The sequence below is a fragment of the Xiphias gladius genome, chromosome 14 (genome assembly GCF_016859285.1).
Source record: "Xiphias gladius isolate SHS-SW01 ecotype Sanya breed wild chromosome 14, ASM1685928v1, whole genome shotgun sequence".
NCBI lineage: Eukaryota > Metazoa > Chordata > Actinopteri > Istiophoriformes > Xiphiidae > Xiphias > Xiphias gladius.
In genome coordinates this window covers 3,517,174-3,543,531 of record NC_053413.1, presented here as the reverse complement: position 1 = coordinate 3,543,531, position 26,358 = coordinate 3,517,174, and the positions used below count along the sequence as shown (strand labels likewise).

At 38.5% G+C, this 26,358-nt stretch overlaps 1 protein-coding gene and 1 long non-coding RNA gene across 2 annotated transcripts in view; both read right to left on the bottom strand.

The window, feature by feature from the left end:
• Positions 1-281: 281 nt before the first annotated feature.
• On the bottom strand, positions 282-7,822 carry LOC120799317. Its single transcript, XR_005708806.1, has 3 exons — positions 7,710-7,822; positions 4,330-4,420; positions 282-559 (listed from the first exon to the last, which is right to left on the bottom strand). It is a non-coding gene; the product is annotated as an uncharacterized LOC120799317 (long non-coding RNA).
• A 791-nt stretch (positions 7,823-8,613) lies between these two features.
• LOC120798881 (cadherin-18-like) overlaps positions 8,614-26,358 on the bottom strand; it is a 213,722-nt gene continuing 195,977 nt past the window's right edge. The window contains exons 11-12 of the mRNA XM_040143670.1: positions 16,167-16,436; positions 8,614-13,976 (exon numbers count right to left, since the gene is read on the bottom strand). Of these exons, the coding sequence (XP_039999604.1) occupies positions 13,354-13,976; positions 16,167-16,436 (893 nt within the window). The 3' untranslated portion in view covers positions 8,614-13,353. The remainder of the gene's footprint in view (positions 13,977-16,166; positions 16,437-26,358) is intronic.

Sequence of the window (26,358 nt, the reverse complement as noted above, 5' to 3'; positions counted from 1 at the left end):
CTAACATTAAAAATGACAACACAGCTGCCCAAGAAACATTTAGTATACAAGTGTCCAATTACTTTTGAACCCCTACAATTTGGGCACTATGTATTAAGAGGGCTATATCTCACACACAGTTCTTTCAATGTTGATGTAAACCTACTCAAATTAAAGCTTAGGGTTGGCACTTTAATGTAGTATCCAATAAAGCGCTGAAGCACAGAGCCAGAGGATAAAAAAAAATTTGATACTATCCAAATACTTAATGGACCATAGGTTTGTTGTTTCTTTTTATGTAGAAATAAATTAAACATACAAAAATGTGACCAATTTTTATACGTGCGTGACAAGAACTGCCCCAACAACCTATACCAATCAGCAGGTAGGGCAGTTTGCATGTAGCCTGAGAGGCATAATTCACAGCCAGAAAGTCCATTCATCTCTTGATACTGCTCATAAAACTAATTATTATGGGTGCATCGTAATAACTAGAGGCATCCCAGATGAGTGTATTAACATTATTATCAAGCTTCATAGCATCTCTTAGATCTCTAGCTTCCGTCCTGGATCTTGGCAGCTGGAAAGCAAGAGAACACAGTTTAGAGAGATTTTAGTGGTAAATCAAACTGAAATTGTATAAGTGAGAAAGAAAAAAATAGGATTCTCAAAAGTGAGGTGAACATATCTCTCAATCTTCACTGGAAATAAAGGCCTTGCAATGGAGCAAGAAACACAAGCAGTCACAATATCAGACAGGCTGTAAACAAGCCAAATATTTATCCAAATTATCTAAACCCCTTTATGTGAAAGTAGAGCTGAAAGTGAGCACACTTGAACTGTTGCTAATATTCTCTCATTCCACAGAACAGCTGTACAGAAATTCAAAGCCGAAGCAGGAAGCAGTTCTGTTATCTGTGATGGATGTTTATAACATGCAGTTTTACTGTTTTTCCTTTGTTTTCAATTTCAAATATGTTTGTTTAATGTGGGGCTTTGTTTACAGCCTGTTAGATCATCTGACTGCTTCTGTTTCTTGCTCTGTTGGAGTCATTAATGACATTACTGTGTTCCCAGATTTCAGCAATTAACTTGGTACGAACATTAATATTATAACCAAAAGACATAATGCCCCCCCCCCCAAAAAAAAAAAGCTGGAAGGGAGGTTTAAGGGGTGAAAGTTGTAAAAACTGGAAAAAAATAGTATATGTTTGGATAGGAAGTAGTATCAAAGATTTGAAAAAAAACATGCACCAGAAGGGAGGTGTTTTTAATTATCCCAGAAGTGGCTCCAGCTCTGGGGTGAATGTCAGTGATGTCTACACCCTGGCTGTCACAACCCCAACAGAAAAGTATTCACATTCTAGGCCTAGATATTCCTCCAGCAATAAAGGTAATTTGCATGTGAAATAACAACTGTGCTGTGGTTGTTTTGGTGGAATGGCAGCTCTGCCTTTTCCTTCTAGGAGAAAGGCATAAGTTAATACAGCTTAAAAGCAAAACATTATTGCATAATTCTTACATGTATGACATGACAGGACTTTATAATGATGATCATTTTGATTTTTATGAATACAATTTGTGGGAAAATGGATCCTAAAAACTGGGGTTAATGTGGATTACTGGCCATGTGTCAGTAAAACCTGGGAATTATTTTTAAGAAAGACTTAAATGAACTTAATGTGCATTAATTTAAATTAATAAACCTGTACTAATGACATTATTTAAACATGAGACCATGCTGTGCGAATAGTAAAAGCCTATTGAGAAATATTTTAAAGGCCATGAAAACCCACACAGGTGTTTTTCAGTTAATCTGGCTGATTAAACTCTGGATTCAAATAAAGTAAAAGAACTATGTTGGAACTGTGCTGAAGTCACCAAGTTAAATATGCTTAAACCTGCAACAACTGACTTTTTTGGCCACTTGGCCAAAAAAAGGTTATATTGCAAACTTGCTAGCTAACAGTTGCTTATCTACTTATCTAGCACTGAAGAAGCAACGTTATCAATCATTTGGAGTTGTGTTTGTGTCCACCTGATGAATCTTAGTCCAACATTCACCCTCCTTGAGCTCTGTTTTGGGTCTCTTCCAACTCCTGAGGAATCTGGCTATTGAGCTGCTAAATGCTCCACTATGTCCACCAGACCAGAACCTAGAAGCTAGAGTGCTGTTTGGTGTTGAGCAGTTAATGTACAGTGGGTCTCTGATCTTTTTCAGTGAAAACACTCTTTTGCTGTGGCTGAAAACGACTCGACGGAAATATTGAGGGTGAACCAAAACAGTAAAGTTGCCGGCTGGACAGCTAAACAGTGAGCTGCAACTTGTTACAAAGATCCGTAAAGCTAAGGGGAGCTGCAGATTCAGGTGATGATTCTCTCTATCACTACATCAATCTCTTTTACATTGTCATAAAGTTTTAACATTGTCATTTGATACACTGTTAAGAAAAATATCAATTGTAGCCACTTGACTCTGGAATTATTGTAAAGCAATGAAATAATCATTAGGGGTCAACCTTTGGTATCTAAAGGTGCTATAGAGCTGAGGAGATAACTGTAATATAAAAAATATTGAATGGTGGAGCTTTAATGACACTCTGTGCTCTTATTGATTTCATTTTATGTGAACTGTTTTTTCAGATTATCCCGCTGTTTTATTGTGATAATACATGTGTGCCTGCAGTCTTTGGCCCAATCACATGCTCTGTTATCGAGAATATTATTTCATTAGATAGGCTGTAATAGTCTCTGACCACACCTCCCTCCTGCCCCAACAGCCTGACTAGCCTTCTCCTATCCAATGCTTCCCTCTGTAGATGTAGATAATTACCTTCCTATCTGCTGTAGAGACACGAGTGCTTCATCCCCTGCCCAGGCATAATCACCAGCTGTTATGCAGTTCATTATTTATAGAACATCTTGTTCTGGTTGAACACAGGAAAAAAGGTGGCTTTTACTCTAACACTTTTTTATCATGGTGGGTTGAAGTGTTCTGACCTCCAACAAAATGGATACTCCATGTAGTGGGGCAGATGGAAGCAGTGCATGTTGTCAAGTGGCTTTTCCACCCATGTCAGGCTTAATATGTGGGTATAAATAGTGCTTTGAGTACAGAGAAGTACTGTAGCTCTTAATATTACATTGAATAAAAGATTCTTGCATGTGTGGAAAGGACTTAAAAATAAATGATTTTTTTATGTTTATTTTCCCTGACCTCTCTTTGTCAGCTGGGTCAGCACCTCAGTTACGTGGCTGCATAATGTGAGGCTAATAATGACCGCAGACGGTGTTACATCAGCTAATCACAAATGTCATCTTCTTTTACGCAGTTTTTCTCACAAACTGAGACAGACACACAACCAAACCAACAAAATACTACAAAAGCACAACAAGGATTGCATGAAAAAATTGTGTTGACTTTTTTTGTATGTCATTTAACACATTGGAGAACTCCTATGGCAGCATCAAATCTAAACCCCTGTGTATCATACCTGATTTCCTCAAATTTCAAGAACTGCATCACGTTGCTAAGACAATTTTTCTCTCTATTTTAAAAGAATAGTCCAATGTCCAGTATTTGAGGCACAGAAAGTATATATTGTTTACTAGTACACATAGTTTATGATAATCCCAGACCTTGTTCTGAGCAGAAATTTCATTTTCTTTCTGCAGCTATCAACATACCATTCATACGCCACATTTTTTACCGTCAACAAAAATAATGATAACATCTAGTTGAGTTTGAAAAGAAATGAAACAAAGTACAGTATTGCCTGCCCTTAAAGTGGAACTCAATATATTATATATATATTATACTATATTATTATATATTATATTACTACTATACTATTTTCTGGTTCTTAAGAACCCTAGCTGTGGTATTTTGTACAAGTTGGAGGCAGTTGATAGATTTCTGTGGCAGTCTGACAAATAATGAGCTACAGTTATTTAGATGGCTAGAGACAAAAGCATGAATAAGCATTTGTATATCGCCGAATGAAAGAAATGATGTAATCGTTGCAATGTTCCTGATTTGAGCGATAACTGATTTGGTGATTTGCTGACCTGCTGGATTTGCGGTAAGTTATGTTCCTATTTGCAGTGTGAATGTGTGATGTGTCAAGTAGCATGTACGTTTGGTGAGATCTCATAAGCTCATCCGTTCCAGAAGCAAGGCGGCCACCATTGCAATTATGATGTCAAACTAGGCTGGATGTCACTCGCGCTCCTCTGGGATCTCCTCAGGGATCTCCTCTGGGATCTCCTCTGGAATCCTGGCTGGCCATTTTTTTGGTCAGAGTTGTCTCAGACAAAAATTCAGACACACAAACAATCGGGATTTCTTACTTCGCTGTTCTCCAGCCACCACGGTGTCCCTCTGAGGTTCAAGAGGGTCCTGTTCCCTGTTTTGTTGTATCTCTGGTTTCCAATTTATTCTCTGTTTAAAAAAGAAATATAAGGAGAAACAAGTTGACTACCTTATTTCATAGTTGCAGACTTCACCTCAGAATTGTTAATTAAAAAATCTTTTTTATCCTACATATAATCCACATATATTAGAGTTACATAGAGGGGGACTGACACTGTGTAATTACTCCCGCTCAAGGCTATAGGCAGGTCAGATTTCCATAGGACACATTACAAGAGTGATGCTTAAGAGGTTCTACAAGGGGTGACAAGGGGCCATAAAGACTGTTTTAGGAGTTTAATGTATATGCTTAAAAAGAGCTAATTCTTTATTCCTGACTGGGTTTGGAGGGCTGATAATTTGTACAGCACATATTGTAATAAAACCCTAGCACAAATTTATTTCTTCATAGAGCACAAAATATTGTAATAGTTTAAGACAAATTTGACGACTAGGAGCTTAATCCCCTCACCACTTTATTATTTTGACAGGGTCATAACACCATGACGGTTCGTTCACAAGCTGAAATGTAGGGTAAACAGTGTTGGTGCTCAATGTCCTAACAACAACGTGCTTTAGACTGAGCAGACTGTCTCCTCTGTGTCAAGTTGTGTGGACTCAAAAGCATGACTCAGGTAACAGGCAGGCAATCACGGGAAGCAACCAATTACATACAAGGCTCACGCAGCCTGAAAACCAGGAAATATTTAGGAGGAACTTCGATTTCCGTGGCTTTGTGAGGATCTGGGTCCGAATGCACTGCACTATACTTACCTTTTAAGTCTAGTTCATTTAGAACTTCTGATGAAACCATTAGATAATGTTATCCTATTAAACCGACTTTGATCATATTATCTGTGTTGTCTTCTGCCTACTATATCAGATTTTGCCTGGTGTTCTCACAGGTGGCATTGGGAGCCTTGGTCCTGAATCCACTTTGCTGCTTTGGTCCTCTGGCTGTTGTCTTCAGGGCTAGAGATGATCAGTATAGAACTATTTGAACTATTTGAAGTATTTGAATGCTTCTATTTTTCAGGATTTTAACTCCTGAGCTTTTCAGTTGCAGGACCCAGCTAAGTAAACTAATGTGACCGGCTCGTGGAGGGAGACAGGGAGACAGATGTGAAGGAGATGACAGCCATGCAGAACCACACTGGACCTATCAGCCCATTTGTCTGGGTAAGCCTCTAAACAAAATTTATAACCTTGTTTCTCTGCAGGTAATGAAGGTAAAGATCGTGAATGCCTACAGTGGTTCCTAGGCCGCCCAGAAACCTTCCTGCTAGGGAAAAGAGCTATTAGTTGCATGATGGAAAATGTAGGATCCAGTGTTTTTGGGGCCTGACCCATTCTAGGGGCTAAGAGTCAGGATATTTCGGCCTCTGTTGCTTAATTTCTTAATTCCTCCCAACGGTATGGAAACAATACTTAATTGCTGCAGTACCCTTTTAACTGCCTTATAATTGTACAGTTAGTGACTGAGAGTGTAAGAAGCTGCTACATTAATAGGCTTACAGCGCCACTTGTTTTGGGAGTATGCACAAATTAGCTTTGCTGTGCTACTTTGTGATTGACCAAAGTGACTATGAAGAAGGATCAAACCACTTATTCTGATGATGCTAGTGTATTATCATACCCACCGTGCTACACACAAAATGGATGCCCTCACCCAGGCACTTTCAATGGTATGCTGTTAGAGAACTAGGCAGGAAATCGCACATCGTTATCCCACCAAGTTACACAGTACAAGGCAGGATGTGTTTTGTATGTGGTGACTTTTTCAACAGTTTACCATTTCATATTAGTCTCACCACGGTTCAAATCACCAGTTCTTTGCAGCAGGTCTAACTTTGTGTACCAGCAGCAATCTTCTGTGTAGCTCAACTCATCAATTTTTGATTTCTTCACAACACGGATAAAACAATCTGCACTGTAGCACAGTTTGTCATCCTCTCTCTAGGAGTAATTTCCAATCCAGTTCAATGACAGGAACTACAGGAGACAATATAGACCTACTAATATATTTTGAACACTGACACTGCAGGCAGTTGCTGGGGGGAACGGTGAAGAGAAAAAGGAAGACAAAAAAGTTTAGAAGTAAAAAAAAAAAAGGGGGACAGAGTTAATAAGACGGATATCCCCAAAGCAAACATAATGAAATGTAGAGAGGGATTTCAAAGCTCAGTGCTGAGGCAGTCAGGAATGAGACAATATTAGATTTGCACATTATTGTTAATGAATGAATTTAAATTGTTTTGTTTCAAATTTATAAAGCATTTACTTTATTTCATGAAAAAACCCCACTTACAAATAGATTAATTACATCTATTACAAATAACTTAAAAACACAAACATACTAGAAGACTCGATTTAACCAGCTTTTATTGAATGATGAGAAATGAAAGTGCATAAAGTCTTTGCTCTAATAATTAAATGTGCTAATTAAACATGAGTGTACCGAACAGCAGTGAAGGTAATAGTAGATACAAGGTGAGCAATTCACTGATTCATATTGATCAGCCAGGCTGATGGCTGCTTAAAGTGGGCTGAAAGTGTGAACAACAGCTTAGATGATGTGGACTCACAACCTGATCTAACATGTGGATACTGTTTGTATTTTCTTACCTATTAATTAACCTTATCTTGTACTAAATTACCATATACTCATGCACCTATTTAACCTTATATAATGACATCTGAACCTGACGGAACATTATTTGACCTTGTTCACTAACTGAGACTCAAAGTTCATTGTTTAGCTCGGAAACAGCAGTTTATCTCAGACATGGTTTAATTTCCTAGCTGTTTCTGTAGCTGTCCACCATATCACTTGATCTTTATCAGCAAATGGAGCTTCCTCTTTATCATGAAATTGTAGCTGTTAAAAAAATACATTTTTTATGAGCACTTTTAAGGCAACATGGAAAGGAAGTTATTGAAGGGGTTTTACAGAAAAAAATAAAAAAAAATTAGGATTTCAGTCAGTACTATGGACTGACCCTATATTGTACAAAAAGATGAAATCAAGTTTAATATCTCATACACTAAAACAGTAACCATAAATGGTATGGTACTATAGGTAGGAGTAGCAGTTTGACTATTTCTTGGCTTGGAGCAGTGATAACCCTGAGCCTCCTGCCTGGCAGTCTCATGGCAGCAACGAAAGAGAAGTCAGACAGCCACTGCACCCAGTGTAAAATCAGTCCAGCACGTACCCCTCTGAAAGCCTATAACTTGTCGTTTTTACACTTTGGTATTTGTATGAATTAAACAAAGAAAATACAACATGTTCATTAGTAAGCTTTAAGGATTTTGTTACCTTTGGACAGAGCCAGGCCACAGCCAGTTTCCCCATTTCTGTTCTACTGTGAATCTAACCAGCTGCTGGCTGTAGCTTCATATTTACCGTACAGACAGGAGAGGATCATTGATCTTCTCATCTCATTCTTGGCAAGAAAGCAAATACGGGAATTTCCTGAAATGTGGAACTATTCCTTTACAACTTCGCATTCTAAAAACAAAACAAAAAACAAGTGCACAAAACAAACAAAAAAAGCCAACAGCAACAAATAAACAACACTCCTGTCACACTGCATGATGTCAATGTTATTTGTATTAATTAGTGGCTTGATAGTGTAGAGTTAAGAGTGCTGCTTGAAGACTGAGTGACCAGGGTTTGAATCCTAGATATAGCAAAATGAGATAGGTGTTGAGCAGGTAATGCTTTGCTTGAAGCTGAAATGAATGAGAACTACTTCACTGATACAGGGCTGCAATGATTCACCCCCTTGCGGAGGTAGGTGAGGATACTATCACTGTCCCACAGTATGTTGCTCAGCTACCTGCTCTGCCATGTCATCAGCCTGCCTGCTGAGCAGATCACCAAAAAAATTATTCAGAGAGGGAAATTACGTAAACAGAGATCTTGAGTTTACATTGGAAAGGTAATGGAGGTATAGGGAATTAAAAGTGTGTTCATTAGGAGACAGAAAGACCACCACTGCTAGCTATCCATGTTTTCCATACTAACTTCAGACCACTTAAAATGTTTCAAATCATTGCCTTACTTAAGAAGGCCAGTATTAGACTTTACACTATTATTTGTAGCCTTAGTTTTAAAAGAGCATTCCACCACTTTAGCATTACACTACGAGATCATTGGACTCAATGAACAATGAACAGTTAGAAATAGGATAAAAATTGATGCAACAGAACCAGAAATATTATCTTTTTTATTCCACTCCATTCTTCTTCGAACATTCTTCTTCTCAACCCTTCACACAGCTCTTTCTGGAACCACAAAAGACTGTAGAACTTTTTTACATATAGTACCGTGTGTGTGACGTGTAGAATCAACAGAGTTCCCCTTTAATATTTACATATTTCTTATACTTTTTCTATTCCTCCCTATTTTGTTTTTGTGTGACTAAACTATATATCTTTAACCTTTATTTTTCTTTACACCATAGCATAGTTTTCCCAGGGGTTTCACCTTCTCTCATATTAAATACTACTCCTCTCTTATCTGAATAGGAAAACCCAGAGTTAACAGAGCCAATTGATAACCAGCTTAATGATACTGCTTATCTAGCATTTCTAGTGTTAGGTTTGGTGAAACCAGAGGTACTTCCCATTTCCCTTAATTGCATTCATGCTTTCCTCACTTGTGTCTTTTCCTTGCATCTTAGTCCCTCCCACTAAAGGCGTGAGGAGAAATGCAGGGAAAGATGAGAGGAAAGACAACAGACTCCCCTCATCTCTCCAACTGTAATAGTATCAGTGATACAGATTAAAAGAGGAAATAACAGATCAGGAAAAGAAAGATTTTTCTAATGAATGAAGACAGTTACTTAGTCTGTTAGTGATCAGAAATAAGGGAGCTCGAATGCCTTTATGATGGACCCAGAATGAGGATCAGGAAGCAATCAGAAAAGGGAATGTATTGGGATCTCTCTGGTAGCACAGAGAGAGCCAGACTCAGTTGAACTTTGTGATACAGGCCCAAGAAAACAGTAGAATACAGAAACAAGTGAATTCTTGACTTACGCATACACTCATTCAAACATTCATTTGTATGTTTAGGATGTCATAGTAGCTGTTGTTTGTGCCTTTGTTACTTTCTGTAATATATAACTATTAGAGATGGGCATGATTATGGAAACTGTTGATGAAAACCATTAGTGGCTTTATTTGGCAGAAGAACAGTGGCTTTGAAAAACCCATCAGTCACAGCTCTGTTTACAGAGCTTGTAGTTTCAGTTTACCGTGAGCAGCCCTTTAAATGATGTCTACACTCAGTACCTCAATTACATTTGTCTTTAATTATTTATATTTTCAGCCTTACTATTAAACCATCCACACTGACTGGTGTTGAGGTCAATCTTGTTTTCAAAGACAGTAAGTACACCAACCTCCCTAATTATTTCTTGAATAAACAAGCAGCACAAGCAGGGACAGTGCTTATAATTTGTTGCATGACCCCAGAGCTTTTTTAAAAATGATCTTGTGTTCTTCTTCCACTCCATCTTTCTTGCCTTTATCCAAGAAATTGGTAATTAGCAAACACCTTAGAATAGGCGACCAAAGCATTCTCCTCTAAACATGAAATAAAAGAACATGCTGCGTAAAGGCAAATTAATGATGAGCTGACACAATCATTTTTCATGCTTTACATGGACCACAATATAATGTAAAGAGGCTGAATATCTCCATGTCAAAAAACTCAGCTAATTCAAAATAACAACCCTTTAATAGAGACTGTATTAATCATTGGGAAAGCTTTACAAAAGACTTTAATGGTGATTTATTTATGGCCCCTATTGGGCCTCTAGGGATGCGGTTTGTAGGTTCACCAACAGGCACACTGTTACCAAGGCAGATTTATAAATCCCTTGATGGTTGTAAAAGCTGCACTCTGAGGCATCTGAAGCCAATGATTACACATAGAATACTGCTGAGGCCCCAATTAAAAACGTTTCATGGTCTTTGCGTGAGGTTATTTATTTCTCTGTTAATCAGTTAGAGCACTGGAAAATAAAGAGAAAGAGAGAGCGGGGGTTTTTAACAGACAGTGTAGGGTCAGATGGCATGTCAAGAAAAGACATATTTATCACAGCACGTAATGAGAATCTCAAATGGGCTATCTGCTGCACCAGACATAATAATAGAAAAATAAGTAAAAAATTTGGCATTTGTCAAGTTTTGCACATATGGATCAAAAACTAATTTAAGCACATAATCAAACTGCTTTTCTGAAACCACTGGTCTTTTTATTCATCAATAAAAATATACACCATGGAAAATAGGCTTAATTTCTTCCATCTTCCTTATTATTCTTCTGTTGACTTATTCATTCATTTCCACTCTGAAAGGATCCGAGAAGATACAGTTCTTTCGCAGATTTCAGTCCAGTGAAAAAATGAATACTGAAATAAAAATTTCCATATATTTACAGAAATCAGCAATGTTTCCAGGAGAGTGAGACAGAAAAGACGCGGGGCGGGGGGGGGGTCTCAATATACTTTCCACTGCATCTTTGTCACAGCTCAGAAGAATTGATAACTAGCATTTGTTTCACAGATGTGGACTGGAACTGGGACCACTGACAATTAGCCCTTTTACACTGCAGGAACTTAATTTAATTAAAAATGTAATGTGTAGCCATTGCCATGGGTTCTGTTTATTGTTGTCTGCCTGTTTTGGGGATGAGTGATTTGTGATATGGGGCTATATAAACAAAATTGAACTGACTTAAAGTGGTTAGTCAAGCAGATTTATTGTTAAAAGGACTACAACAAACACATAAACATCTTTACTACATGTTACTACTGCATCTGTATCGCCAATAGTTTAAAAAAAAAAGAACAATATATAATACTTGTTGGACAAACCAAAATGTCAAGGCCCTCATTAATATTTGGGATGAGAAGGCTATTCAGAGGGAGCTGGAGTCAGTGGTTAGAAGCCAAAAGGTGGCCCAAAGGATTTCCCAGGGTCTATCAAAAGTGGGGATACAACTCACAGCCAAACAATGCAGAAAAAATTTGAATGAACATAATCTAGGATTTTGTGGAAATCAAGGTTCTTGTCTGTTGACAGGGCTGAAATGTGTGCAACAGAGCAAACTGAAAACTGTGAAATGCTGGTTTGGTTTTCTGTAGGAGTCTATACTTGTATCTCATGTTCATATGTAAAATCAATAACAATATCAGTTGTCTGTCCCACAATGACTTACTTTCACTTGCCTTCGAAACAGCATGTAAAAAATGATTCCAGTCTGACCTGCTGTTCCTTTTCAATTTCATATATCTAAAATGTCCAAATTTGTAAAATACAGGGGAACATAAGGAAGAACTTGAATCTAACTGCTGTCAGTATTTTTTTGGCAGAGTTTTGAATTAGCTGGAGCCTGTTAATAGAATGTTTTTGAGGGTGAATAATAAGGTACAACATTTTAATTTAATCAGTTTTCAGGCATTGTTAAAAAATGTTTCCTAAACACAGTTTACATCAGAGTTGACAGACTACATAGTAGTATGAGATGAGAGACAGTATGTTCCACTTGATTTTGAGGGCAAGTAAGAGACCTTTCATTTTGTCTTCATTGAGCTTTAAAAAAAATATTAATCAAAAATGAATGGTAGATAAGCAGATTGTATGTGAGGACAAACCCATAGGGTCATTAGGTTCGACTGAAATGTATAGTAGAGTATTTTTAGCATAGCTGTGATAATTCATGTTATGTTGCTTGATGATATCACCCAGCGAATGCATGTATAGTGAGAAGAGTGGTGGGCTGAGACAACTGCTCTGTGCAACCCCACAAGATATACAATAGGTTTGTGAAACACAATCTCTGAAGCCAATGGCAAATTTCCTTTTGTCGATATAAGATTGAAACCAGTTAAGATAGTGTCAAAAGCTTTGTTCAAATTGTGAAGAACAAATATAGTAACCATTGATAATAGCTTAGGTTATTGGTTGTTAAGTTCCTGCAGAGGAAAAATGACTGGGAGGAATCACCTTACATTCTCGGGAGTTTGGTTTAGTATCAGGCTCAGACCATGATAATGTAACTGGAACTTGGATTAGCTAACCTTCACTAATCCACACCTGGGAAGGTGATGCTTCAGGGTCCTGCCTCTATGTGCATGCAAACATATTGTATTTAGAGTAATTTTGAATTAGATTTAAATTTTGACTTTAAAGAATTAGTAAATAATAAATATTCAATAATTTTCAGGCAAAGGGCCTGTAGTTTTCTTCCGCCTTTAGAAAATCTGCATCCTGTGTGCCTTCCAGTAGGACCATCAGCTTTCTCTATATCTTTTTTCATAGATACCACTTATATCACAGTCAGCCTTTATCATGGTTAATAACAAATCAATAAAACACCATGTTCCCATTGTTCAAGCCAGTGAATGACTGGTGACCTGATCCCCGAACCCTGGGTCATTGTGCTCCAAGCCACTTAGTTATTCATCTCCAGGGTAGCTGTGCAAGGGTTTTTAAATGACTGGAGTTTCAGTGACTGTGAAGATCAAGACCAGAATCCTTTTGGCTCAACACTAGCCTTATTTTTACCACTAACTCACCTAACAAGCAGAGCAGAGGGAAGAAACTATATGCAAATTGACCTTTTCATTTTAAAACACCTGCCCTCTGTCATTTTGCATACTGTCCCTCATTGCAGCACTCAATCTAGGATGTTTTCCCCCTGGTTTCCCTTCAGCCAGTGTGTGTTCTTTTCTCCTGTTAGATAGAAATGGCTTATCCACTGATTTCACATATTGCAGTTCCTAAATGCCAACTTTTTGCAGCAGCAGTTTTGCATCCTTGCACGCCGGTTTAAATGACACGAGAAAAAAGTAATTTACTTGAGCAAATCTGGCCAAAAGTAAACAAAAAAAGAACTTTTGGACGGAAATCTTTAGGTTTCTGGGGTTAGCTTGGCCTGAAGCCAGCTACTCTCCAACAGTTTGTTCCAGTGTTTGCATCTCTGCTTTCCAGTCTTCCAAGTCAGCATAGTTTAGTTCTGGCACTGCAGCAGTTAGGCCCAAAGAGCTGACTGACCCGGCCAAGGACCCAAGGCCTTCATAGGCGTATGTCTGAAGTGAATCATAAGGTGGACCCCGTGTGTCAGAGTCTGCTTCAGCCACCTTCTGCTGGATAATCTGCTGAATTATGTCATGACCATCCAGCAGGAGCGAGGGCGCCGACTGGCTGATCTCTTGAGGAATGCAGTCAATGATAAACCAGGCAGGTTCAGACTCTGGGCTGTAGTTCCCGTAATCTACCTGCTGAGCATTCCTACTACTCACCACCGTCGTCCCCTCTTCATTATCCTCGACCTCGTCCTCTTCACTGCATAGGCTTGGTCCATGGCCAAGGTAGGTGCGGAACTTCCTGCGAGGCTCGGAGCCTTTGGGATTTCGAAGTGCAGCAATGTCAAAGGCCTCAGTGTCCTCCTCCCCGCCTCCCTCATCGTCATAGGTAACCACGTTTTCTCTGATGTCCTCTTCAGAGAGAATCAAGGGCTCTTTGCTTGCTTTTTTATTTCGTAGCTGCGTGAACAGAATCACTATGGCTGGAGCAAAATGAGAAGGAGAGGTAGAAGGGAAAAAAAGGATAAAGGGGAAAGACTTTTACATACATAGATTAAGAGAGAAAGCCACGGACATCCAAAATACTGTAATTCAAGTGAATACAAAATATAAGTGGATTAAAAATACACACACTTCATAATACCTGATAAAACATGTACTCCATTCATGGCATGCTTTTTTGGAGATATTTTCAGAGAATGTGTCATAGTCTACTCAGTGTTCTGTCTACACCTGTCTGTGTGGGAGCAAATTAATAAGCCTTCATGTTCAGTAACTAAAAACTAATTTTGCACTTAACTGAGAAAAAGGGAGACAAAGGACAAGAACAGTTCCACTTATAACACATAAAGATAAATGCTTTCAAAATAGAACAAAGAATTGGGGAAGAAAATTGAGAAAGTTATTGAAATAAATATGGTATAAAAATACTAAGTCAGATGCATCATGTACTGTGATGCACATGACATAGAAATCACAGATGTCAGATGTTTTGCTTTGTTTTGTGAGATATCGCATAATTTCATTTCTTTAGGCCTTCAACAGTTATTTAAATGAAGCCGCGTAAGATGTTTAGATGGGAAATCCCTCTGGTGGAACTATTAGTTACTAATTAGAAATCTGACAAATGACAAAAGGCCCCTACTAGACCCTCCCTTTGTCACTTTCCACTAATGCCTTTGAAAGTGTTATATTGTACAATATAATCAAAATGTCAAAAATTCATAAAATCAAAAAGTGTACAATGTATCCAAAATGATCTAAGATCTAAAATTCACACAACTAGCTTTGGGAACTGTCCTCTGTCTCTCATGGTCTTCATTTACCAAATGGAGCTGGCTCATCATATTAAGCAAAGTGTGAAACTACCATCAGGTCCTAAGAAGTGGTTGTATAGGGAGGGAGATGAAGAAAACCCATTTACAGAGACTTGATACCTGAGTTTTAACTCTAACCTCCACATATGACATAAAAGATTAGTGACGAGGAGCCACCTATACAGAGTAACATCTTACCAGTAAGGAGGTGGATAGAAAGAGGGAGGTGTAGCATATCTGTGGGGCACTCTGGGCCAACTGATACGAGGAAGGGATAATGAGAATTCCACATCAGCTTAAGACCAGGATATATACAGCTTAAACGACATAGACCACCAATGCTTCCCAGTGGGTGTCCCTCACGTAGCTGGACTGTCAGACCATCTAACGACAGTCTTGAAGTAACGAGGAACATGCATTTACCACGAAACCATTCAACACCTTAAGATCTCTGGTGGTACACCCTAAAGACAGGAATCCCCCTGAGAGACATGAAATCATCATGACATCACATGCGACAGCTGTGGGGAACACTACATCAGTGAAACAACAAGAACATCGGAAACAGACAACATCAACTGTATGTGAACACAAGACCAAAACCCCTGACAGCATCAATTGGGTAGGGGTCAAGTTGTCAACAAGAAGTCAGTGGATGGCTGGAGAAAGACTAAGGAGGCCACTTATATCATATGAAAGACACAACAGAGAAAGCAAGTACCATCTTCTGCCTAAATATACGTCTACCTGTTATCACATGGCTGAAGTTCCATACTTAAGTCAGATAATAACAACTGAACCAACTCAATGACCAAAGATCAAACCCCATTTGCTGACAAAAACCATGATATACAACTGAAAGCCGTCTGAGGTGTTTAGTTGAATGCTTCCTATATAGGTGAAAGGAATGCTTCTCTCTGTCGTTGACTTATTGATCTTAACATAATTAACATGTCCACTGAGTCTGTAACAACTTTGGTGCAAAGTCCCTTCAGTCTCACCCAGTGAGTACCACAAAGGACACTGTGGCATACAACCTTGGAACAGTAATGCCAAATGCACAACTTGCAAATACGATTTTGGCAGATTATATTTGTTGATTAATTTCTTGTCCTCAGTTAAATGCAGCAGAGCTCTTTGCTAGATACAGCTGGATGGAACCACCAAAACTTCTAGTCATACTAATGGTTCGCTTTTATTACGAAGTTTGGAAAAACCTGATGCGTGATCCGATGGCCAGGGAATCTAATGGTCACAACAGGGCACTAGTTTGTTTCTGTCTGTCCGACTTCAGGTCTCACTGTGAAGTTGTGCTTGCAGCATGTGATAAATGACATTTTGCACCCACTTACTTACCTAATAATATAACGATACACAGCAGTATAGCCACAAAAGCCCCAGTGCTGAGACCAGCTGAGGACAGGAAGGCCTGGGCCTGACAGATGTTGTTGCTGCTGCGCCCCCTGGTGTTCCTCTGACACACACACACCCTTAGGGAGAGTGTGGCAGTGCTGCTTAGAGGAGGCTCCCCACCATCAGCCACCACGACCACCAGGCTGAAGAACTCTGGGTCTCTGTCCTGGCTGAAGCCTTCATGGCGGCGAGATACTATACTGGCAGTGTTGTCTACAGGGTGAAGGAGGACAAGGAAGGAAAGTTTAGGAAAGATGTCGGTGAGATGGATAAAGAAAGAAAGATAAGAGAATGGTAGAGGAGAGGTGGAATTATATGAGAAGGGTTGAGAGAAAGTTGGCTGAGAAAACAAAATGACACTTTAAGAAAGTACAGTAAAAAAAATAAATAGTTGAATGAGCTAGCTCAGTTTAAATCAGTTTGATTTCCACATGATTATGTAGGGCAGAGTAGAAGCAGGGAAAATAACTTACTTTAAAATAGGGCATGTCAGAGATAAGGTATATTGTATGTTAAAAAGGGAAGACAGGTTAAGAATAAAGGAAAGAGAAAGCTGTCGCCAACCAGTTGTGTGACTTTTTACATAATAATAGTTTATTTGAGAATTTTCAGTCAGGATTTAGAGTGCATCATAGCACAGAGACAGCACTGGTGAAAGTTATAAATGACCTTCAAATTGCATCGTACAAAAGGCCTTGTCTCTGTATTTGTCTTGTTAGATCTTTGTGCTGCATTTGATAATATTTACCATAAAATCTTATTACAGAGACTGGAGCATTTACTTGGCATTAAATGTTGGTTTAAGGCCATATATCAGATCAATTTCAGTTTGTGCACATTAATGATGCATCCTCCATATACCCAAAGGTTAGTCAGGGAGTTCCACAAGGTTCTGTGCTTGGACCAGTTCTGTTCACCTTATATATGCTTCCTTTGGGCAATATTTTTAAGAAAGACTCCATAAACTTCCATTGTAATGCAGATATACCCATTTGTATTTGTCAATGAAGCTTGATGAAACCAATCAGTTAGCTAAACTTCAAGCATGCCCTAAGGACATAAAACTGAAGTTATTGTAATTGGCCCGCAACACCTCAGAAACACATTATATAACGATGTAGTTACTTTAGATGGCTTTACCCTGGCCTCCAGCACTGTTAGGAATCTCCGAGTTATCTTTGATCAGGATGTCCTTTAAGCCCACATAAAACAAACTGCAAGGACTGCCTTTTTTCACCTACGTAACATTGTAATAATCAGGCACATCCTGTCTCCAAAAGACACAAAAAAAGTCCATTAGTCCTTAGTCCATGCCTTTGTTACCTCTAGGCTGGATTATTGTAATTCCTTATTATCAGGCTGTCCCAACAAATCTTTAAATACTCTCCAGCTGGTCCAGAATGCTGCAGCGCGAATACTGAGAGGAACTAGGAAAAGAGATCATATTTCTCCTGTGTTAGCTTCTCTGCATTGGTTCCCTGTAAAATCCAGAATAGAATTTAAAATCCTCCTCCTCAACTATGAAGCTCTTAATGGTCAGGCACCATCATATCTTAAAGAGCTCATTGTACTGTATTACCCCACTAAAACACTACGCTCAAAAAACGCAGGCTTACTAGTGGTTCCTGGAGTTTCCATAAGTAGAATGGGAGGCAGAGCCTTTCTGCAGGTATTATTGCCCCTGGAGCTGCAGAATCTTAATCTGTGACTGCAAACCACCTACTGTCCCCATGATTCTGCTCAACACCTACTGCTTCAATTATTATGATTATCATTATTATTATCATATTTAGTCTGATTATTATTAGTATTAACTTTATTATTATAATCATTAGTTTAATTATTAGTTTCATTATTATTATAAATCTTTCTGTGGAACCTGTATTGTGCTATGTTCTCTTTCCTTTGGCTAAAAACAATTTTATTTGTTTTTACCCAAAGAATAATGAAGCCAATTAACCTGAAAAACAGATATGCTTGACTAATTAAATTATAATTAGATTACTTTTAAAGAACCAACCCCAACAAATGTCATTACACCTTTATTAGGGAAATTCCATTGTTTTATTTTTTTAAAATATTTTGTTAGTAAGCTTCTATTTTTGGTGACAGATTCGATCCTCCTGGGCAGGAATGATATCAGTCTAACACAAATCTGTGGAGAGATATTCTGCTATTCTTCACGGATGATTATATTCAGCGTTCTGTTGGATTCAAGTCAGGGGATATACTTGACTGCAATAACTATGCATTCACTGTGGTAGTCCTGGTCAGGTCCATGCCAAACATGCTGGACCCCATCTGATCCAAACAAATTTATTTTGTTTTCATCTGACCAAAGAATGTGCGGCTTCTTTTCATGTTCTGTGGCAAAGTTTCAATCTTGCTGTTTGTGCAGTTTTGTGAGAAATGTTTTTTCTTTTTAACTGTGAATGAGATTCAACCTCTTAGAGGTTGAATTCATGCCATGTCCTTTGCAGTGTCTGAACAGTCCCTGAAACACCATTTTTCAGACAGTCCTTGTGCCAAGTCAGAAGCACTTAACTGTCGTTTATTCAATATCGGTAGTATGACTCTTTCTATACCTCCTAACCGCTACTTCAACTGTGTTTGGCTTATGTTCAATAGCCTACTGATGCTCTTGTACGCTCTCTGATCTTTATGAAGTTGTTCAGGCAACTTCTTACCATGTAGACCCATGTTGCATTCGACTCAACCCAGGCCAAAACCAAGGAAGCTGTGTTGTTCACAGGTTATTTTATTTTATTTCAACCAATCAACGTTAGCTTGGCCGAAGCCTTTCATGTGTTCTTTCCGTGCCTGTGTGTGTTTCGTCCGGGTATTCAAGCCTCTTCCCACAGTCCAAAGACATGCAGGTTAGGTTAATTGGGTTAATTGTGAATGTGAGTTTTACTCTATATGTGATCCCTATAATAGACTGGCCACCTGTCCAATGTCAGCACTAATTATTGGATAGATTCCAGTTTGTTCATGTTAGCAATGTCACTCCCATCCACAAAAGTTAATCATGGAGTTCCACAGGGTTGTGTGCTAGGGCCGATACTTTTCACCCTATATATGCTTCATTTAGGCAATATTATCAGGAAGCACCAGATAAACTTTAATTTCTACGCAGGTGACACTCAGCTTATTTATCTATTAAGACAGATAAAACTCATCAGATAGTCAAACTTCAGGCATATCTTGAAGACATAAATTACCTGTAATGTTATTGTGCTTGGTCTCAACACCTCAGAAAAACATTATCTAATCACATAGTTATTTTTTATGGCATTACCTTGGATCCAGTTATACTGTATTGAACTTTGGAGTCATTTTTGACCAGGACATGTCCTTGTCCTCACACATAAAACAAGTCTCTGGGACAGCCTTCTTCCACTTGCACAACTTGGTGAAAATTAGAAAGATTCTGTCTCAAAAGCATGCTGAAAAACTAGTCCATGCATTTGTTATCTCTAGACTGGACTATTGTAATTCCTTATTATCAGGATGTCCCAATAACTGTGAAAAGCCTCAAGTTAATCCAAACTACTGCAGCGGGAGTACTGATAGGAACTTCGGAAAAAAGATCATATTTCTTCCATATAAGCTTCTCTTCAATGGCTCCCTGTAAAATCCAGAATAGAATTACAAATCTGTCTACATACCCCTTAATGACATTGTATCTTAAAGACCTCATAGTACCCTATTATGTCAATAGAACACTCTCAAAATGCTAACCTGCATTTTGAGAGTGTTCTATTGACAATAATGGTTCCTAGAGTTTCCAAGAGGAGAATGGGAGGCAGAGCCTTCAGCTATCAGGCTCCTCTCCTGTGGAAGCAGCTCCGAGTTTTGGTCGGGAGGCAGACTCCCTCTTTACATTTTAAATTAGGCTTAAAACTTTCCTCTTTGATAAAGCTTATAGTTTGGGGTGACTCAGGTGAGCCCTGAAAAATCTCTTAGCTTTGCTGCTATAGGCCGAGGCTGCTGTGGGAACTCCCATGATGCACGGAACATCTCTCTTCTTCTCTCTCTCTCGCCATGCATTAATATCACACTACTGCATGTTATTATATTTTTTGTCTTCTCTCTTCTGTAGTTTGTACTTTTTCTCTCTGTCCTCTCTCTCCCTGTCCTCACTCTGGAGGTATCTGTGACTCTGCAGGATCTGGATCTGCCACTATTACTCAACACTCATCATCATCATTATTAATAACGCTTTTAAAATAATAATGATAATAATATCTGTGACTCTGGAGCTGCAGGATCTTGATCTCTCCACTACTACTCAACACTCATCATCATCATTATTAATTAATGATTTTTGTTACTTATTAATTGGTGCTGCTATCATTGCTGCTGTTGTGGTTAATAACATTAGCACAACTACACGTATCACTATTAGTATTATCATTATAACAACCAGTCTGACAGTGCTTGACTACAGTAGTATATACAGTTCCTGGTCCCCATCTCTTCTCTCTCCCCCTCTCCTCTCTCTTTCTCCTCTCCCCCCCTTACATTCCTCTCATCCCAACCACCTGAGGCAGACGGCGGCCAACCCTGAGTCCGGTTCTGTTGGAGGTTTCTGCCTGTTAAAAGGGAGTTTTTCCTCTCCACTGTTGCCATGTACTTGCTCATGGTGGGAACCGTTGAGTTTCTCTCTCTAATATTGTAAGGTCTTGATCTTAATTTTTAAAGTGCCTTGAGACAATGTATGTTTGGTGCTGATTTGGTGCTATATAAATAAAATTGAATTATATTGAATTGAATAACCCTGTTCATGCAATTAGCCTTAATTGAAAATCACAGGTGTAATGCTTTTGTTGCAGTGGTCAGAGGTTTACTTGTTTTTGTTGCATTGAGATGCACTTTGGGGTCTGTATCTTCAATGTAGTCTATCTAACCTGTTTTTTTTTAAATTATACATTAGATCAAATATCCTACACTTCAACTTAAAAATAATACAGTTCTTGTAAGATGGTACAATTTTGAATCATTGAATTGCTCTATGTACTATGAGGCAGCTAAAAAAAACTGCAGTGAGTCAACTAACAAAATGAGAGTTGACCTGGGGTCTACTCGACTGATGCACTCTCGACTCATCGACTTTTAGGGGCCGTAATACTTCCACATGCAGCGGATGCAGATCCATGTTAGCATTAATTTGAAGTCATGCATGTTTCCACATGATGAATGTAAATTCAATATTCACTCTCCTTTTAGCTATGGTTTTTCTGGTCTATCTGTTTGCTGTTTGGTGCTGGGCAGGTAGTATACAGTGGGCTTATTTAAAGTTTTTTCATTGAAAACAGCTGTCTGCTGCTGTCCACAACCAGGTTGATAAGCTCGCTGAGACTGAACCAAACAGTACAGTTGCAGACTGTAAAATCAAAACAATGAGCTGAAAGTGCCTAAAAAGCTCCGTAGAGCTGCGGGGAACAGCAGAGGTGGTGATAATTATTTGTGGGTTAGTCACTGTGAGCATCACCTTTCACATTACACATTTGATCTGTAGTCAGGGATTAAAATAATTTAGCTTCTTATGAAGATAGAAAAAAAATACATAAGAGAAGAATTGAAACTCAAAGTAAATGTATTTTAATAACATTTTATACAAAGACAAAAATTGATTTATTTTAGTTATAAATAAAGTAGCGTGTAAATAGTTTAATAATTTGTTAGAATGAAAGGTTAATTGTGGAGTTGTGCCACACGAGACACATAATATGCCTTTATTTTTTTAGTTCATTTGTTTGATTGATCAGTATTTGTGGTCAGTCCTGTCCAATTATGGTAATTTTTGGGGAATTTTCTATTGGGTTACGCAGGTCAAGCATAGGCCCTGAGGTGTCAGGAAATGCAAGAGTAAATCTTTCTGAAAGTCACACCGTCTTTCCTCCTTGAGACATTAGGCAGCTTTCTGAGGTTATTTGGGGAAAACAGAGCCATTCTGACAAAAGTGAAGCAGTGTTGCTGTAGTTGCCAAGGTCAAAGGAGATGGTTCCTTTTGCCTCCCTAGATGCCACAGATTGGTGTCTGCTAGAATCAATGGGCATGGGCAGATAACAGTGGCTCCACACCAGGATGCGCTGACGTTATACTGAAGGCGACATGCAATGTGATCTGATCTAACACGGGTAAAAACATTTCCCTGTTAACAGAATAGCGAACCAATAGATTAACTCCACATAATGTTGAGGCATTGAGTTTTGCCATTTCTGGGCGTAAAGTATTTGTGGCATAATTTGTACGGGTTAAAAGACTGAGCACAGGGGACCGAGCTTTAGAATGGAGTTGGCATCATGCACGTAAACTTGTATTGACAATTTCTCCATACTCATTGGCCAAGCATCAATAAATATTTTCAGCATTAGACATCGTGGACTCCTGAACACTTTCTTAACTGATGAGTTGACAGATACTTAGCCAAATCTCCACACAGTAATGGGACATTTTGTCTGTAAGTGAACAGTGTTTGAGGTTGAAGGCTGATGACACTGGTGTGTCACTGTCGCCAAAATCCTCATTCCTCCCTAAGGTAGTAAACTCCTAGGCAGTTAACCAAGTGATTGAAATCAGCTCATTTCAACTGGAGTCAGCTTCTGCTGTGGGTGAAATAGACCTGCAGATATTGTTTCCAGTAAGCGTGTTAAAGGCTTGCTTGACATACACTCAGCCCCTGAGATGCTCACACTCCTAGTTGTTTGTTTTTTATGGTGACAACAAATTAGACTTTCCATTATCTAAACAGCATCTTTTACACTGGGCGGTCCACACTATTGCTTGTTCCTACAACAGGCAAAACCTTCCTGTCCCTGGTAATCTTGTGGCACACTCTACCAAAATATTGCAACTTTCTGGGCTGCTTTAAAAGGGGTATCTATTGCAGAGATCTGTGCAGCAGCATCATGGAGAGTTCCATGCACATTTTCTCAATTTTACAGGGTTGGGGGGGGGGGGGGTAGTTTTGGGGGGTAAAGTCAAGAAGTATATCTGAGTTTGCTATAGAGTGCTAGTGATAGAAGAGTGTTATATTATATTGTTTGTACCAAATTAATAAGATTGAAGGTTGTTTTCTTGTATTTTGTCAAATATTTTGGGGAAAGTTGTGCATATTTTTTAGGTAAATTGATGGCTAGTTTGTGAGAAGGTCATTTTGTTTTAAATTGTTTTGAAAGTTGCATTTTTTATGTTTTAACGGGGGTCTTACTTGTGGTTTTGGAGGTTTTGTTTTTTTGTTTCATTCCATTTATAAGGTCCATCCTTGTATAGTCAGAAGACAAACACCAAACTAACTTATGAGTAGAGCAGTGTAAGTCTCACTCCAGGCAGGTAAACCTTCATGGTAGCTACCTTGATAACAAAATGAACTGAAATGCCACATAAGCCTAGTCTGAAGTCAGTTTGCAGCAGCTTAGATGAGGTGCAGGGTGATCCATTACGAAAACAAAGATACTAATTAGGGCAACTTTATAATTCATGATACATACGAGTCATTTTAGGAAATATTATAATTTAACACTTCTTTCCAAAACAAAATACAGTATACTGGTCTGCAGTAATATTATGTGTAAGGATTATTAGATATATTATTTCATCACACAGTATGTTTTAGCCATTTTTTTGTGTATAAGCTTATTTTATATAAACAGTCATATAATTTTGTTAAAAGCAAGCTATAACACTAGAAGATGTAAATATAGGGGTAAACTAATTGGATGAATGCAGCCCCTGCATCAGGACACAGCAAACTAGTCAAATTAAATCTAACCTAATTACTGTATGTTGGGTGTAATTACACAAGACTATCGTCCCCACAGGTCATCTGTGCAAGCAGCTTATTATGACCCATAGTTACGTTTTACTACGAGGTGATGTCAAGCAGCAGTAGTAATTATGGGTTGGGGTGGTTGGATGGATCCACAAAACACAGGGATCTCTGTTCATTTGCCATTAGAAATCAATAGTCATTGTTGTTTGTTTAATCCACAACCATTCCACAACCTTAACCGCAGTGCGCCACCACAGGTTACCCCTCATCATACTATTAATTTATGCTTTCACAATATATTTGGGCAGTATCATAATACATGAGATAACATGTTAATAAAGTCAGTATTAAACCCTGTCTCCCACAACAGGTCTGCAGCTTGGATTTTAGAAATTGTATTTACATTATATCAATTTTCAGAAACAGAAATTTCATGTCTTTTTAATTCATTCAACTATTTAATAATATTTTCTTGTAAATGTTTTCTCCCTAGATTATGATGTGGTTCAGGTATATAACTCTGGTGGACGTTTACTTTTTTACCCCCACAGGAGGTAAAATCCTTTTTACATAGAGGTTTGACCTCTGCATTTAACCCATCTGTAAGTAGTGAACAGATGGGGGTTAGGTGTCTTGCTCAAGGGCACTGCAGTCGTGAATGTGGAGGGTTGGTGAGCGTGCTGTTCATTCACTCCCCCCACCCATCTTTGTTCCCGCTGGACCATGGATTTGAAACAGCAACCTTTTGGTCTCAAGCCTGGTTCTCTAAGCTCAAGTCCACTGCAATTGTTTTTTTTTTTTTAATCAAAAGTCAAAGTTAATCTAAAAACTTAAAATTCAAAAAGGCTTAAACAACCCAACATATATAGTGCATTCAGAGAGTATTCGGACCTCTTTACTTTTTCACATTTTGTTAAAAATGTACTTTGGAATACTTTCTGAATGCACCATATAGTATGTGTATAATTGTAGAATGTCAACATCACTTCATGTCATTATGAAATGACATCAGCGGTGTCCTCCATATTATTTATGGCCCTGTTCCATTGCGATATTCAAGGCAGTGATTCTGGTTATCATGACAACGATAGTTCGCAAATAAATAGAAGCAGTGAAAAACAGAAGCTAAGCTGACAGAGATACAATTGTTGAATATGTATGAAGAGTGTATCTTTACAAAGAAATGTACATCCAAACTGCCCTGGGGAGCTCCAAGCCATGATAAAGCCTGTCAGCTAGCAGGCAGAGGCATTTGTATATATGTGCATGTCTCTCTATTTGTGTATATTTGTATAGGGATTTTGTAATATATTCCGGCAGTGCCCACTGGACTCTGCACAGAAGGATATCTACATTTACATAGTGTGTTTCCTGTTGACATGCATGGAGCCTCTGGGTGTGCACATGCACACTCAAATGCAAACACACAAGTTTCAAAGAGCAAAATCAGTTTTAAAAGCAGGTTAAAACTCACATTTTCATCACTTTTCCTTAACATATTTTTTTAAAACTTTTTTTGTGTGTCTCTTTTACATAACTGATCATCTTGTCTGTTTTTATTTTATTAAGTTTGCAGAGCACTTTAGTTTTGAACGTGCTGAAAATGGGAACCTACCAAAAAACTGGCATATTTTTTAATTACAAAGAATATGGCATGTGTTGTGTAAGTAGGCCAGTACAAGCTTGAAACGGTTGGTGCAGTCAGATGTTGCTCATTACGTCTATTTCAAGCTTTCTTAGTAAAATCAGAGGTTATCACACATCCGTAAACATATCCTCCAGCTTTGCAAGACAGCAATAAACTTTGGTGAAGCAAGGAAAAACAGCACTGAAGATACAGACGACTGAACTACAGTAGGTCTGAGTGGTTTTAGCAGTAGCTTCTTGCTAATCTTTCAGGTCTAATGTGCCTCAGGATCCAAATCAAATTATCGATCACACTGCAATCAGCTGCAACTAAATATTATTCACATTTGCTTTAAAGACATGTCTCTAAACTTATACTAGCAGTGGCACACACATTACATACCTTCATAAGGCAAAGCGTGCCTTTTTACCAAGTTACATAGGGTCGTAAAGCATATCTTCCCCCAGCACAACATCTGGTTAATGATATATTAACCACTGGTTACCTGAGAGGAACACAATTGTAACTGCAGAATGGCTACAGGTACTTGCAGGATGGGGGCCTCTGTGATTCATGATGATTCATAAACTTCTTTGAAACTCTGTAAAATCAACGGCCAGAAAAACACCCATTCTCTCATTTTATACTAACGGTACTCTAGACTGGTGATAGGATGGAGTTAACCATACAGACATTCGTACAAAATACTTAATACATTGGCTCACCTGTTT